The sequence below is a fragment of the Metopolophium dirhodum genome, chromosome 8 (genome assembly GCF_019925205.1).
Source record: "Metopolophium dirhodum isolate CAU chromosome 8, ASM1992520v1, whole genome shotgun sequence".
Taxonomy (NCBI): Eukaryota; Metazoa; Arthropoda; class Insecta; order Hemiptera; family Aphididae; genus Metopolophium; species Metopolophium dirhodum.
The window spans coordinates 8400224-8415936 of record NC_083567.1 but is presented as its reverse complement, the minus strand read 5'-3'; the positions used below and the strand labels follow the sequence as shown (position 1 = coordinate 8415936).

The 15713-nt window shown below is 28.7% G+C and overlaps 3 protein-coding genes across 6 annotated transcripts; 2 read left to right on the top strand and 1 right to left on the bottom strand.

Moving 5' to 3' along the window:
- Positions 1–85: 85 nt before the first annotated feature.
- On the top strand, positions 86–6454 carry LOC132949961 (neuralized-like protein 4). Its single transcript, XM_061021097.1, has 18 exons — positions 86–563; positions 637–837; positions 916–1144; positions 1474–1561; positions 1619–2071; positions 2135–2337; positions 2400–2811; positions 2879–3150; positions 3208–3374; positions 3943–4085; positions 4167–4260; positions 4464–4610; positions 4687–4851; positions 4910–5089; positions 5158–5611; positions 5675–5899; positions 5964–6039; positions 6103–6454. The coding sequence occupies exons 1-18, from the start codon at positions 399–401 to the stop codon at positions 6308–6310; spliced, it is 3882 nt and encodes a 1293-aa protein (XP_060877080.1). The 5' UTR covers positions 86–398; the 3' UTR covers positions 6311–6454.
- On the bottom strand, positions 6363–9247 carry LOC132949962 (polynucleotide 5'-hydroxyl-kinase nol9). Its single transcript, XM_061021098.1, has 8 exons — positions 8810–9247; positions 8563–8751; positions 8262–8478; positions 8018–8157; positions 7084–7282; positions 6919–7020; positions 6725–6864; positions 6363–6653 (listed from the first exon to the last, which is right to left on the bottom strand). Exons 1-8 carry the CDS (start codon positions 9123–9125, stop codon positions 6439–6441), a joined length of 1518 nt encoding a protein of 505 aa, XP_060877081.1. The 5' UTR covers positions 9126–9247; the 3' UTR covers positions 6363–6438.
- A 202-nt stretch (positions 9248–9449) lies between these two features.
- Positions 9450–15459, top strand: LOC132949964 (uncharacterized). Of its 4 annotated transcripts, none has more exons than XM_061021101.1 (7): positions 9450–9597; positions 9667–9823; positions 10279–10321; positions 10966–11145; positions 12027–12197; positions 14447–14883; positions 14995–15459. In XM_061021101.1, exons 2-7 carry the CDS (start codon positions 9785–9787, stop codon positions 15196–15198), a joined length of 1074 nt encoding a protein of 357 aa, XP_060877084.1. In that variant the 5' UTR covers positions 9450–9597; positions 9667–9784; the 3' UTR covers positions 15199–15459. The 4 variants fall into 4 exon arrangements, with proteins under 4 accessions (XP_060877084.1, XP_060877086.1, XP_060877083.1 ...); XM_061021102.1 differs by having other exon boundaries at positions 9496–9545; XM_061021103.1 differs by having other exon boundaries at positions 9461–9823; positions 15049–15459.
- Positions 15460–15713: the final 254 nt, after the last annotated feature.

The following is a 15713-nucleotide window of genomic DNA, read 5'->3' as shown; positions in this document are numbered from 1 at the left end:
AAGATAGTAATTATCATTAATTTCTTATCTATAACTGATTTATGGTGATCACAAACGACAGTCGCCGATCTTTTTTATATGTTATCTATCTAATGGTTCCAACGATAGTCGATAAGGGTGTAGACACAAGACGGTCGGGTCGTCGGATGGAGTAGTTATTTTCAACTTACAAATTTCAACCACCTATATCGTAACTTTTTACCAATTTACAATTTACTATCAATTTATACTTTATTCCACAATCCGCAGACAAATGTACAGTCCTTTGTTTTCATTCAATTACGGCTGAATGATGAGATAGATCCGTCTAGACAGTTTACGTCATGTAACCCTGCGTGGTATATAAAATTGTCGTTTCAACATTTGGCCCATGAAATTAAATCTGAAAAATCCTAACCATGCAGTCTGATTCAGACGACCGTTTGAGATTTCACGTGCGGTGTGGCACTTTAGTGAAACTTTCACCGAACAATAGATCAGCCAAGCGGCTTCGAGCATATGATGAATTTAATAACGGTGTTGTCATGACAAATAGAAATATATTCGACGATGAACTATTCGAGGTAAAGATAAAAATTATGTCGACCCACAAATGTAATATATAGTCTTTCATGAGATTGATTGTTTGTTTTGTAGATTCGCATTGATAAACTAGTAGACAAGTGGAGCGGTAGCGTTGAGGTGGGTGTGACTATTCATGATCCAGGAGCTATTCCGATACCATCAACAATGACTAATTTGAGGACAGGTACTTCAATGATGTCTGGCCGTGGTATATTGGCCAACGGTAAAGGAATAAGAAGGGAATACGGGAATTTCAATCTGGATGATTTAAAGGTATCTATTTATAATATTGTTTAAGATAATGGATTAATTCCATTAATAATTTATTCTAAATTTGTTATACCGTTTTAGGTTGGCGATCGTATTGGTTTGATACGAAAGCGAAATGGTGATCTACATTATTACATTAATGGTCTTGATCAAGGAGTAGCTGTTTCTAATTTACCCTCTAAAGTATGGGGTGTAGTTGATATGTATGGCAGAACGGTTAAAGTTACTATTGTTGATCGTGATGTTAATGAAGAAAAAAATTTGCTAACAAGGCTAAGCAATTCATTAACTTTATCTAATGATAATCAATGTACGTTTAATTGTTTGGAACATATTAAGCATCCTTTTTATCTAAACAATATAATAGAGCTGTATTTTTTATGCTAAAAACAATGATACAATCAAAATTTACTGGTCTTATTTTTAAATTATAATTATTTTGATTACTGATGTTCAAACAATTAGATCTTTGTATACCTTTACCTATAATATGTGCTAATTAATTTTCACAAATTTTTTATTAATGGAAAAAAAAAACCGATAATTTTGGATTATAATAAAGATTGAGAAAATAAAACACCATTGATTAGATACCATATTTTGTTTTAATAGACATTAAAACTATCGATTTTGTTTCAGTAATCAATGAAGATTTACTTGAATTCCATCCTATGTGCGGTGCACATACTCTAGTCATTAATAATAATACTGTTGCTTACAGACCAAAGTAAGAAGAATATGAGTATTTATTAGTTTCTTAATTGATTAATTATTTTTATTTTAGCGCATTAGATGATTTTAATAATGGTGTTGTGTTAACCAAGCGTCCACTGCGTTCAAATGAATTATTTGAAGTTCGTTTGGACCGTCTAGTCACTAAATGGGCAGGTTCAATAGAAATTGGTGTGACAACACATCGTCCAGGAGATATTGACTATCCTTTAACTATGACAAATGTACATTCTGGTACTTGGATGATGACTGGTGTAGGAATTATGCATAATGGCATTACAGTTGTCAATCAATACGGAGTAAATTTAGATACATTAAGGGTAGGAGACCGTGTTGGTGCTATGGTCAAATCAAATGGCTCTTTATACTTCTATGTAAATGGCATAGACCAAGGAGAGGCAGCTAAAAATATTCCAACAGGGGTGTACGGTGTTGTTGATCTATATGGACAGGCAGCACAAATTACTTTATGCCGTGATAATGTTGATCAAATTTCTCCATACAAGTATGTAATATTTTACAAATTAATTCAATAATCCATATTAATTATTTTTATTTCATATCAAAGAAATAATGTTAGATTCTTTCCTAATCATGGAAAAAATGCACGTATAGTTCCTGGGTCACGTGGTCGTACATCTGACCGGTTGTATTGTGAATATGAATTTAGTCAGTCAATTGTTCTAGTCAATCAAATGTTGCAAGATGGTGAATTATTTTCTGTTAGTGTGGATAAACTTAACGACCGATGGTCAGGTTCAATAGAAGTTGGTAAGTATATCATGGAACTAATAGAAAATAGAAAATAATATTTAATATGAAATGTTTTTTAGGTGTTACTACAATTCCCCCAAATATCCTATCTGCTGATCTGCCAAATACCATGACAGATTTAGATCACGATACTTGGGTTTTATCTGGATGTACGGTGATGAAAGATGGGTTAGCAATTAAATACAATTATTCACTGGATTTGGACAAAGTTAAAGTTGGTTCTGTGGTTGGCGTAATGAGACATAACAATGGTTATTTACACTATTTTTTGGATGGGCATGATCAAGGGGTAGCTTGTACCAGTGTACCTCCAAATTTATATCCAGTGATTGATATATATGGCCGATGCACCCAAGTTACTATCCAAAGTCCACCAGAAATTAGATGTGATGATAGTGATTCAGACACAAGTTGCTGCTCACAGGATGATGCAATATCTGTTCAGACTGAAACTGGAGTTAAAGGACAAAAGTATTTAGAGTTGATTTAATTGTATTATGAATAAATAATGTTGATATGATTTTCTTCTATATTTTAGAGATATTAATTTAATTGAATATCTATCCGGAGATAACATAGTACTAATTGAAGATAATAGAACAGCCACTCGAGTAAAATCTTTCAAAGGGGGCCTCTTAATATGTGACAATAAGATGCAGCCTAACGAATTATTTCAAATATTAATAGTAAAATGTAATACAAATTATGCAGGAAGTATGAGAATTGGTGTTATTAGTTGTCTGCCAGAAACTCCATTGCCATCTAATATCAAAGATTTAAATATAAAAGCAGATGTATGGTATTTTTCTGGTATGTTATTTAATTTTATTGTTTTAATTATAAAATTAAAATCTTGAAGTTTTATAGGTAACCAAGTATGGTTCAATCAATCATTGATCATGAACAACTATTGTCCAAGCTTAGATAGGCTGAGAGAGGGTGATAGAGTTGGTATTAAGTATACAGCGGATCGAACATTGCATTTGTTTGTAAATGGCTATGATCAAGGAACTGCTGTATATAATGTACCTGAGGTAACTTTTCAAGTTCTTATACTGTATTTAATACTGCATAATATTCCCTAAAATAGGGAAGGTTACTACAGAAATGACATCATGTATTTAAATATTGCTAGACATTTTCTAACATCCACCCTCTTTATCATCACTACATTAACCCGCCTTCAAATAAGTAATATCACATTACCGCTGGACACCCAACCACCTTTAAACTTTAAACTTTTTTACTATGCACGATGCATAGGAGCTTTGTATTTTATATATTAAGTTAAGTACAATAGATTCTTAATATGTTGAAATTTGATATCTCAAACTGAAACTAAATTGGAATCCTCTTGAAACTATTACAATATTGTTGGGTTGCATGAAAAAAGTATTAATTTAATGTAATGGCCACCATTTGCTCACTTTTGATTTGTTGAATGTTTAGTGATTGTTCATGCAACTGGCATTAACTTTGACGGTAACTTGAATTTTTAGCTATCTCAAACTTTCTGTTTTCCATGAGATTCGGTATAACAAGAGTTTACTGTAATATATAAATATTTCAAAATTATATTTAATAATAAGAACTTGATATTAGGTTATTTATGGTGTGATTGATTTGTACGGTTGTCATATTTCGGCCAAAGTAATACATACGGATCAAGATTCTAAAACAAATGTGCAAATGGTTTCTTCGCAGTGTAGTGAAAATACATCAGATATATCTGAATCAGTTAAAGTGTTAGTATTAAATTATTCTCAAAAATTTAAATCTAAATTAGAGTTTAATCTACTTTAAATTAATTAATTACTTTATTTTAGAGACACGACAATTAATGTTCTGAAAAGAATGACTGTATTGGACGAAGATATGAGTGAATGCTGTTCATCTGAAATCAGTTATTTTATAGATGAGGTAAATTTGAATTGAATTTTTTTTTTAAACTTTTATTTGAATGTATACAATCTGTAATAATAGTTACAATAAGCATATAAGCTGGATTAAACAGTTGACTTTGAAAGCGTGAGGGGAGTAGCTACCCAGCGTGTGTTAAATTTAATAACGTGTATAATTTAATTGAACCTATTAAATAAAATAAATATTGTAATTGTTTATAGTCTACATATAAATTAATGAGATTTAATGACTGGCGAGGTCGCAATGTACGCTTATCACGAGATGGCCGTACTGCAACTAGAACAGAAAGTTATCATCACGGGTTAACAATGACATCAGATATTTTACTACCAAACTCTTTATTCCAGGTATGTACATTTTTTAATTACAAACTATTAATTATTGATTATATTAGTATATGTTATGATTGATATTGGTTTACAGGTTGAAATCCAAACATTAAATAAAAAGTGGGAATCATCATTAATGATTGGCGTGTCCAAGATTACATGTACCAATAATTCTGCACCAGCAACAGCGTTATCTTTAAAGGGATATGATAGCACATGGATAATTTCTGGTGATTCTGTATATTTTGATGGCCTTAAAGTAAATATTTTCTATAACATTTTATGAGGATATTATATATATATTTATTTGTTGTTAGATTAAAAGTAATTACGGTCCAGATTTGAATTATTGTTTACCAGGAGATATCATTGGAATCATGATTGATGGAGAAAATCGCTTAAAATTGTTTGTTAATCGTATAGATTTTGGAGTAGCTGCAATTAACATGCCAGCTGATTGTTATGGTGTTGTCGATTTGTATGGACAATGTGAACAAGTAAATAGCAGTACATTTGTATTATTATTGTTTTAAACTATACTTAAAAATTATACCAAACTACTTAGGTGTCCATAGTAAATCCATTTATTGACTTGTCGCCTGTTGATCCTGTCCCAAATATGCCTTTGGAATGCGATTTATTACCTGAGGATGCTAGTCAACCAATCCCATCTGAAGAAAAAGCTGACTTTGAAGGTGATGAAAAACAAAGTCCGGCGTGCGAAGAAACGGAATTGGCAGATTTAACTTGGATGAAAACAGACAAGACCAATGAAAATGTTTTGGTGGCAAGTGGCCATGATGTTAGATCTCGTTCAGCTGAATTGGCTGGATGGATAGATGAAGAAGCAAGTACGTCTACACTGAGAATGTCAAAAATTCGTGCAGGAAAAACCTCGGGTTATTATACTCCAGATACAAGAGAACGGAGACAAAATGAAATATTGAAATCTCTTCGTCTTAAACAGTGTCAATATTTTAATTTATCATCAAAAATCAGAGCTTATCTCAGTATTCCAGGTTAGTTGTTGAACAATGAGAATGAGGAGTTGGAGAATGAATTTTAACTATTCATTTTTTCAGATGCATTTTTCTTAGAAAAAGGTCATACATGCTATTGTGATGGATGTAATTTGTATACATGTGATGAAAATAAATTGTCTATTGAGACGGGTTGGTGCAAATTTTTACTCCACAAACATCCTAAGTTCAATAATTTAGTTTTGGACAAATGGCGATCAGCATATGTAGGAAGATCATTTGATATGATTCGAAATTGTTTGGATAATGGAATTTTAACTGTTTTAGGTAAAATGTATATCACCTTTTTTTGAAAGTAATATTTTAGTTTATATTTCATAATATAATTTAGATACTGAACCGGAGGACATTATACTTTATCCATACTTAAAACGTACAGTATGTTGTCAAAACATAAAACCTTTTGGGTAAGTTAAATATATTCTACAATTTTATAATTAAAAGTTATTATAAAGTCACTGTTTTATCAGGTATTATGATCTTGAAACCAATAACCAGTATAAGTGCCATGCAGCTTTTGAGTTAATGATTGAACAAGGTTCATTTGAAATTGGCGAATTGTTGCCAAAATCTAGCAGAGCTGATTGTCATCAAATTTCATCACTAGTGATTCCTAAAATTGGTACCAAAACGGTACTCACAGCTCTTTATTTTAGATTTGATAGAGATATAAATTAAAATAAACTGGAGTAACATTAGATTAATATTAAGAATTTAAAAGACATTGATCTCACTTATTTTTGTTATTTTTTTTTTAATTAATATTTTCAATATTTGATAAAGAACAATTATTATTAAAACATTCATTACATCACTTTATAATGTCTGGCAACCTTTTCATTTAATATGTTGTCCTGCTTTGCACTAACATATTTTGGATTTTCTGTACCTTCTGTATAGAACGTGTATGGCAAATTAACGTTACCAAGTCTTAACTGATTGACATGTCTCAATATATCTGGTGTTATTGGAGTAGTTATAAATATGTCGCCAGTAGATTTATTTACAACACGAACAACACCTAAAATAAAATAAATAATTATATTCAGTTTTTGTATATTATTGAAGATGATAACAACATAAAATACACACCAAATCCAACACATTCACATAAGTCTGTGTTATTGGCCACACACAGGGCCAACACATTAGCGTTAATTATATCTAAAGATTCATCTCGGGTTAAATCATCTACATCCTTTATTTGGACATTAATATTTCGGATGTTTATTCTGTGAATTAAATATTATTATTCTATGTTAATTATCAATGTTACACTAATATACCTGTAAGGGACAACATCATTAAAATAAATATCTGTACTTTCCAAACATTTGCTGAAGTAGGATGATGTTACCAATTGTTGTCTAATGTGCTTATTAATGTTTCTATAAAGACATATAAACGTTAAAAAAATGTTTAAAAAAGAACTTTATTTGTATACAACTTACTGTGAATAAGGAGCCTTAGCAAACTTATTTTTAACAGTAGACATAAAATACCAAAGGTTGTATGACAAAGAAGATTTTGTACTGTCATTTACAATTTCTGAATGCAAATTTAACCCTTGGTTGTCATTGAATTTAATCTGTAATACATCAGATGGTTTAGTTTCAGATATAAGATCATGTAAGATCTTGAGACCTGCTCCTAAAAGTAAAAAAAAAATCATTTAATTTTTTATTTGATTTTTTTTTTTAAAAATACTATTAGTGTTCCATTGATTAGGGTGGTGTGGCATCCATGGATCAACAAATTTCATTAATAATCCGTTAAATTCAATAATTATACTATTAAAAAATTATAATTATGTAAATCTTGAAATGTTATATAATATGTAGTATTTAAGAAAAATTAAATGAGAACCCCTTTTTAAATATTTTTTGGGTTAAGAGGACGCCAGCGTATTGTTTTTTTCTCTGACCCATGCGCAATATAACAAATATTATGTTGACAATAATGATCATAATCATATTAATTTCTAAAATTAGAGTAAAATTATGTCTTATAAAATTTGAGGGTAAGATTCTAGGGTATCTAATAGGCTTATTATTATATTTTAACTTTAAAGCGAGTAATGAGCATTTTAAAATTTAAATATTATAAAAATTCTATGAGATGCCCCAGATAATCTTACCTTAAAATTTTATAAGAAGTAATTTGACTCAAATTTTAGAAATTAATATGATTATTATTCTAAACGTAAAATTTGCTAAGTTGCGCGTGGGTCAGAGAAAAAAAAAGTTCGCTGACATCCTTTAAACCAATAACACAGGTTGACGTTTATTGAATTTGATCATGTACATGGTTTATTCCCCAGAAGACCTCGGATGATCGAGAGTACACTATATTATTATTTATTTATGATTTAGGTCTAATTTTTACCTTCAACAAATCCCATGGTGTTAATAAAACATGGCATTAGTTGCAACTCATCAGTATTGGTATCGTTGATTATTTTTTTAATAATTTCATTGTAAAGTGGTACATTAGTCATAACATCATTGCTCCCAAAAAAATATGATCTAAAAAACATATAAAAAAACCCTATTGTAATTACTGTATGATTATAACTTATTGAAATGTTCATTAAATTTTAAAAAAATAATAGTGCAATAACTAGGATTACTTTAATGGTTGCATTAAATGTGTATAATTTGGTCCAAGTAATGGTTTATCAATAACAAATGCTGAAATACATCCAGGTATGGAAAATTCACTTTGGCCAATATCAAAGTCCAATACTAATATTCTGTTCCACTTCTTCAGACATTTATTTATAAAATACCGCATCATAGTTGATTTTCCAGAATTTTTGTACCCAGCCAACATAACTCTGATTGATCCTAAAATCAAACATTTTTAATTCTAAACATATAAACAACTTGTGAATTGATTTCAAATGGTTCATACTATAACATAAAACTAACCTGTAGAGGACCCAATAGGACGTTCGAGGAGTTCATCACAGAAACTTTGAAATTGTTCATTTATCACAAGTCTTTGATTTGACATCGGAGTCTTGCTCAGATCAAACCAACAACCTAATTGCTCCTCTAGTTCTAGTAAACGTTTTGGCGGAGTCAATCTAGTTCCCCCCACGTCAAACATGTTGTAATCTAAAAAATCCACTGACAGATTAATACTTTTTAATTTTTAGTTTAACTTTTAACATACTGGGAACATAATTATTCATAAACGTTTTCCATTTGCTGGATTGGCTGCTCTTCTCCAGCACAACAACTGCTTTCTGTCCGTCAGCCGAACTAATAGAAATCAATCCGTGCAATCCCGAAGAGTACAATGTAGTCTTAGGACTGTCCACGGTCATCGTATAACCCCATGGTTCTATCGTACCTTCCAAAACGTGGACGTCGATAGCCCCGATGAAGTATAAAATGTCTTCGCCGTTGAATTCTATGAACACTTTTTCGGATGAATCGGATTCAAAGAATACGGGCAAAGTATCAGGTAATTGAAATATTTCTTTCATTTCGAAGCCTAAATCTAACTTTACATCGAAAAATTAGAAATATCGAACGTGCTAAACTACGAGGACGGCAAGACTTGAAAACCAACTTGGTCCGACCAACCATAAAAGTAATAAATTGTAATCACGAATTCAAAACACAATAATCATAATTATTCCTCGTGCCGTAAGGTATCAATGGTATACATTTTACGGTTATTAATAACTTGTCTCTGATAAAAGAGATACCACCATCATCACCATGATTGTCCACCAGAGTATCGAACACAAAATACATTTTTATCAGAGAAATGTCCACAAAATAAACACTATAGATAACAATATACATATTATTAAATAATGTAAATTGTAAACACCACAGAAATAACCATTAACGTTATTATTGTAATTTGTAATATTGTCATTTGTCAGACATTTGATAAAGTGTTGATTTTGTATTTTTATTTTGGACATTTTAATTTAAGTTCTTATTCTAGTAATATGTTATTATTATTATTACTTATGTCGAGTCAGTTGGTTATATTTTCATATTAATAAATTATAGGTACACCGGTGACCCGACTATCCGAGTACGGACGGCAACGATATTTTATCGACATTCGTAATTCGTAAATACTGGACCTTTAAAGTTTTTGTCTCTAACAATAATTACAATTATAACCATGGACAACTTACGCAACGAAGTCATTATAAAAGTTAAAGTAAGTTTTCGATCTAATAATAATTTAAATCTTCTGGTTATGAAATATCTATTACTTAACAGCCCAGTTAACTTTTTCTTGAAAAATATCAAAGATTTTCAAAGAAGAAATTGGAATGTATTGATACGTATCAGTTAAAATTTAAAATGTTACATATTGTGCAATTTACCAGCAAAAGTGCAAAATATACCGATCCGTATCCGACCATGATACATGTCGGTATCTACTACGTTTGATGTGTATCAATCTTTTTTTAAAAATCTCGATCTAAACAGTTTATATCAACTAAAATTGTTTTAAATACTATGACCGTTTGATACATTTTTTTCATAACAGTCATAAAAATAGGACCTCATTTAATCTATCCCTTAAGCCTTATAATAATTGAAGAAACGCAAGTTTTGTCTTGTAGTATTCACTAATTATATATTGTATAATACCTATGTCTTTTATAGGAAGCAATACGAGCAAAACTGAAAGAAATGAATGCAAATAGCAGTAAGTAATAATTACCATAGGTAGATATTCATAATTTCATATTTGTAAAATAATAAAATAATAAACATTTACTCATTTTTAAACACATTTCTTTGTTTAGCTACCTATATTTATAACCAGAAATTACGATAAATTATTATTATATTAAAAAAAATACTATATTATATTTATTGATATCATAATATAATATTACAGATAGAATCTCAATATTATGCAGTATTAAATTAATATTATTGTGTAAACAATCATTCTATATTGAATAAATCAGTTGTGAGCTTGTTAAACATTATTTTTTGGCTGACACTAAATTTTGGTGAACCATTTAATAAAATAATTTTTCATGCAACTTGAATAAGTTTGTTATATTTTACTATAGGTACTTATGATAAAAATATGAATACAAATTTAACATTTTTTGACTATCAAATATTGCTTTATTTTAAAACTTTTCATTAGGTAGGTAGTTTACTGAAAATACATTATTTCATTTATTTTATATTGTAATAAATTTAAAAGTTTTTCCTATTGTTATGATTTCCAACTTTTCATTTTAATTTGTTAAGACAATTAGTTCCTATAACCTATATTATATTATACATTTATGTTTTTAGATTATTTTAAATTATCTTTGTTAAATTTTTTAGGCGATGAGATAATTGATTATATTATGCTGTTAGTTACTACTAAAAAATCTAGCTCTGAATTGGCTAAAAGTATTGATTTTGTGATGGAGAGTAATACAACTGTTTTTGTGAAATGGTTGTCAACAATTATTAAAAAATTGCAACAAGTGACTGTCAGTACAACGAAACAGATTGTATCAGGTAATTTAAATAACTTTGAATTTATAATATTTAGGCCAAATTGTACAGTATAACTACTATGAGTGTATAAAATGCCATTCATTTCAGAATAAGTTAAGTAGCAATATAGACAATCACTCCGAGGAATTTCATTCTTTCAATGTATATTCCAGTAGGGTTATTCTATTGTGAATATAAATACAATATATACCATTTGTACTATTATTTTATTTTACAGTTATATTCAGGTCCCGGCCTCGATAGGCCCGGTCAGTCACATGGTTGAACTCTGTAGGCCGTTAAGTAATATATAGGCAAACATTTTTGAATGTGCCTATCCAGCACTGGTTATATTTATTATTCTAAAATTAATGAAAATACAATGACCATTCATGTTATTGAAATAAGTATGTCTGATGTATAACATTCAATACATTAATTGTTTATTACCAGTTGTCATTGTAGGGAAATATTCTTATTATGCCATTAAGTCATAAGAATTGAGACAAAAATATATTTGTTCTACAATATTATTGGAAATTAATAATATTAAAAATCTGGTTTATGGTTTTTCTGTTAATTTTAAATTGATTATTCAAATAATAGTTCTTATAAAAACAAATTAATTATTATTTTGCATATTACTATATGTGAGTAAAATAATATTATTTTTATTTACGGGTTGTGCTTGAATTATTGGTTAGTTGATCAAGCCTATTGACATTGAAAGACTATTAAATATTACTTTATACTTTCATCAGCTGTTAATTTATTATCAGATATACCCAAGTAAATTTAATTTTTAAAAAAAGTTTCCACCAGTTTCATTCAGATATTATAGTTATTTTATGTATAGCCATGTAGAATTGGATTAAATAGTAATAATTTTTATACTTTTACAGATAATCTCCAAACTCCTGAAGAAAGTATAACAACTGATGAAAAAAGGGAAAGTGATAATATTTCAATCTGTGAAACGAGTGATATAAAGTTGAACAATACCGTTGAAGTAAAAGAAGAACTTAATTCAAGTGTTGACAATGGAAATAATATACAAACATCTGGTAGAGAAAGTATGATTGTCCTTATTTATTAGACATAAGTACATTTTAAACTTAAATTTATCTGGAAGTTATTAAATGTAAGTATGAAAAAAATAAAAAAGGAACAAACTACAGAGTGGCTGGTTGGGATTTGTTTCATTGAATCACCTTGGTCCTTGGCAGACAATACAAGATAGTGTTATAACTATTGTTTTTGTATACTTTAAATCAATGATGAATCTTTGCATTTGAAAAATTTTATAAGTAGAATTCAATTAACTATAGGGTTATAAATAATTTTCAAATTAACTGAGTAAAGAATTTATAAATATGATAAGTGTATTTTTGAAAAAAAAAAACACAATTTGGTCAGTTATTGGATAAATGAAAAAGCCATAAAGTGAAGAATATTATTTTCAAATTGTTCAGTTACGCCTAGATATACCTCATGTTATAGAACATTGCTTCTCAAACTTTTTTTTCATGAGGCCCCCTAAATTTAATGTAAAACAAAATAATCATTAATTATATACTTATTTTCCAATGCAGACCCTGCCTTCGACGATTTGCTAAATTATTAATGTATATATTTACAATATAAGTTACTGTAATCGAATAAATGTATTCTGTATTAATGTATAGATTTAATTTTTTTTCTCTCTTCTTTTGTAACAAATTCTGTTATCTCAAATATGTAATGTTAATGTCGAAAAGGACTAAGTCCGTATAACTAATAAAATAAATAAATAATAAAATTATATGTACTATTTCAAACAGATAAACTATTGACAATGATTAATGATATTGTCAGTTACTTAATAACCTATCCCATTTAATTTTAAATCAAAAATAACTGTTTTTTTTTTTTTATAAACGCTTAAGAAAATAGTAATATAGCCACAACCCCCAGCTTGAGAAACACTCCTTTAGACTATTTAGTTATAGTCTCAGACTATAGCTATATAGTACTTTCCATGTTATAAGAGACCATGGTTATTATCGTGACTACCACCCAAGGCTACCTCCATTTTTGCGACTGCAACAATAGCAGAACGATATCATTTTTTGGTTGCATCCAAAAACCGCGCACTTTTGAATTCGACCCCTTAAAGGTGGATAGACAAAAATTGCACACTTAATTATAATGGTCATCGTTTACCTAAATTTATAGTGGGTTAAAACTACTTAAAACCGCTCACTATTTTTTGTGCTAAACAACGGATAAGATAATATAAGAATATAATAAGATACTATACAATAATCATGCTAACACGTTTTAAGTCTTAAGCCTCTAGTCAAGTCTCCACCACTTATTATTAGTGAAATATTCGATCTTGTGTACCTAAATAGTGGTTGAGACATAAGTCCCATAAGGGAGTGTAAAATATTGTCTCTCCAATTGAAAAATTAAAAAGAGTTAGTAAATACACAATAGTTATATTTTTGATTTTTAATTAAATTATATTTATTTTTAAGGACACTTGTTTAAATTTAAAAATTTTTTTTGTTTACATAAATGTACATATACGTTATAAAGTATTGTAAGTAGTAAAGACCTTTTTGGAGTAAAAATCATAAGTGTGTTGTTTTTGGATACAACAATTTTAAAAATTGTGAGGTTTTAATCTACCAAAAAGGTGTGGTTTTAAGAGTTTTTTTTATTTTTTTTTATGTATAATTCAAATGTGGCCATCCACATAATTATTATTTTATTTGTGGATTTACCATTTTTGTTCGTGTTCGGCGACAACGATAATATTATTCTGTGCATTACTATTTTTATTTTATTATTTTCAGTGGCTGTACGCCAAATGTGGCGTTCGCCGTGTAAAATACATTACAATTTACAAGTGATTACTTAAAATTAAAATCTTTTCTTTTTTTCTTTTTTCTTTTTTTATATAATAAATTTGAATATGGCCATCTCCACCAATACCTACATATTAAAGAAAATATCAAAAAATTAAATATGATTAATAAAAATAAGGTAGTCTGTCGTAATGGGAAAGCATGCAAATTTTGGTTGTCTTAGATAACAGGATTGTGATGTTTCACAAAGCAATCACAGTATTCGTGATAATGGAGGTAGTTGCAATAATAGCTGTAGTCTTGTATAACAGGAAAGTACCCTATAGTCTATCCTGAAACATGTACATTAAAAATTAAAGTAAATCATAGTTAATAAATAACAGATTTTGTTATAAAAATCAACTTAATTTTTTAATAACTGATTTTATCATCATAATGGATATAATTAACTATATAATATTTAATTTCAGAACTTCAAAATTGTTTACCTGAATTAAATGTATCAAAGTCAGAAAAGTATGATGAGAATACAATATCTTCACCGCCAGACAAAGTAAAACCAAAAATAAGTTTTTCACCAACAGAAGCTATTAAGAGTAAACATAATATGCTGATAAATAAGAAAAGCACTGCTAAACCTTTACAAAAAAACCATCCTACAATTTTTATTAATCCTGATGTTGTATCAAAACAAAGTATTAACAATGATAATGAAACAGTTGATAGTAAAAGAAAAAGGCCTCGAATATCTATAAACAGTGACAATGAAGATGAGAAAACTGGCACATCCAAAGCTAAACTTCCAATTACTAGTAAAGAAACAACTAAACAGATTGTAAAAGAGCTACCAAAGAAAATTAACAAAAAAACCATGTCTCAAGTTATAGTTGTTAAAACTCATTGCAAAGTAAGTTTCACAATGCATATAATATAATATATATTGTTAATTATAATTATTGTAATACTAATTATTTGAAACTAATTTTATGTGATTTATATTTTTTCAATTTATGTGTAGAATAACTTTAATGAAACTAGAAAGAAACTAAATATGCATGATTTAATTGCACAGCGAGTAGATCACCAGCGTGGTGCTTTGGCCTTGGATACTGCTTTCAAGTACATTCAGCAACAAATTGGTGCATCAGAAAAAGAAATTGCCGTTGTAAAAAAGTGGAGGGATTATGCTGTAGACATGTTACGTCCCAACAAGAATAAATAATATTTTATTTATGATTTTTTTTCAAATGTTTGTAATGATAAATTATTTTATTACTGAAAATGATTCCTTCCGATATTAGTTTCATAGCATTTGAGCTTTTAAGTCAAGATTGTTTCCAAAATAAGTAAAAACTACTTAAAACATCTATAATATTAGGACTAATTACTGTTACATCTATTAGGTTAAAAGTGTACAATGTATTTAATTATTTATTCTAAGTTAAATATCTGCAAGTATTAATATACCATTAGATTATGTTATAATTTAGTTTGTTTATGATCATTTGTAAATAGCTAGTGACCTGTTATTATAAAAGACTGAAATCTAGAAATAATATTTTTTTAATCTCAGATGTTTGTATTCATTTATGCAAGCATCTAGTCTTAAGATTTTACAATAGTTCATAGTTTATTCATTTGTAAGACTTGAATATGAATGAGAAAAGTATGAAAACAATATTATACTTAGTTTTACAAAAATAATTAAAGCCACCTATTTGATTTCTATCTAATATT

Excerpts from the sequence above, each read along its gene's own strand:
- LOC132949961 (XM_061021097.1), top strand. The coding sequence starts at position 399 with ATGCAGTCTGATTCAGACGACCGTTTGAGATTTCACGTGCGGTGTGGC. Across the intron at positions 1,145-1,473 it reads TTTATCTAATGATAATCAAT|TAATCAATGAAGATTTACTT; the intron begins GTACGTTTAATT and ends ATTTTGTTTCAG. Across the intron at positions 6,040-6,102 it reads CAAAACATAAAACCTTTTGG|GTATTATGATCTTGAAACCA; the intron begins GTAAGTTAAATA and ends CTGTTTTATCAG.
- LOC132949962 (XM_061021098.1), bottom strand. The coding sequence starts at position 9,125 with ATGAAAGAAATATTTCAATTACCTGATACTTTGCCCGTATTCTTTGAA. Across the intron at positions 8,752-8,809 it reads TATGAATAATTATGTTCCCA|ATTACAACATGTTTGACGTG; the intron begins GTATGTTAAAAG and ends TGGATTTTTTAG. Across the intron at positions 7,283-8,017 it reads CACCATGGGATTTGTTGAAG|GAGCAGGTCTCAAGATCTTA; the intron begins GTAAAAATTAGA and ends TTTTACTTTTAG.
- LOC132949964 (XM_061021101.1), top strand. The coding sequence starts at position 9,785 with ATGGACAACTTACGCAACGAAGTCATTATAAAAGTTAAA. Across the intron at positions 9,824-10,278 it reads AAGTCATTATAAAAGTTAAA|GAAGCAATACGAGCAAAACT; the intron begins GTAAGTTTTCGA and ends TGTCTTTTATAG. Across the intron at positions 14,884-14,994 it reads TTGTTAAAACTCATTGCAAA|AATAACTTTAATGAAACTAG; the intron begins GTAAGTTTCACA and ends ATTTATGTGTAG.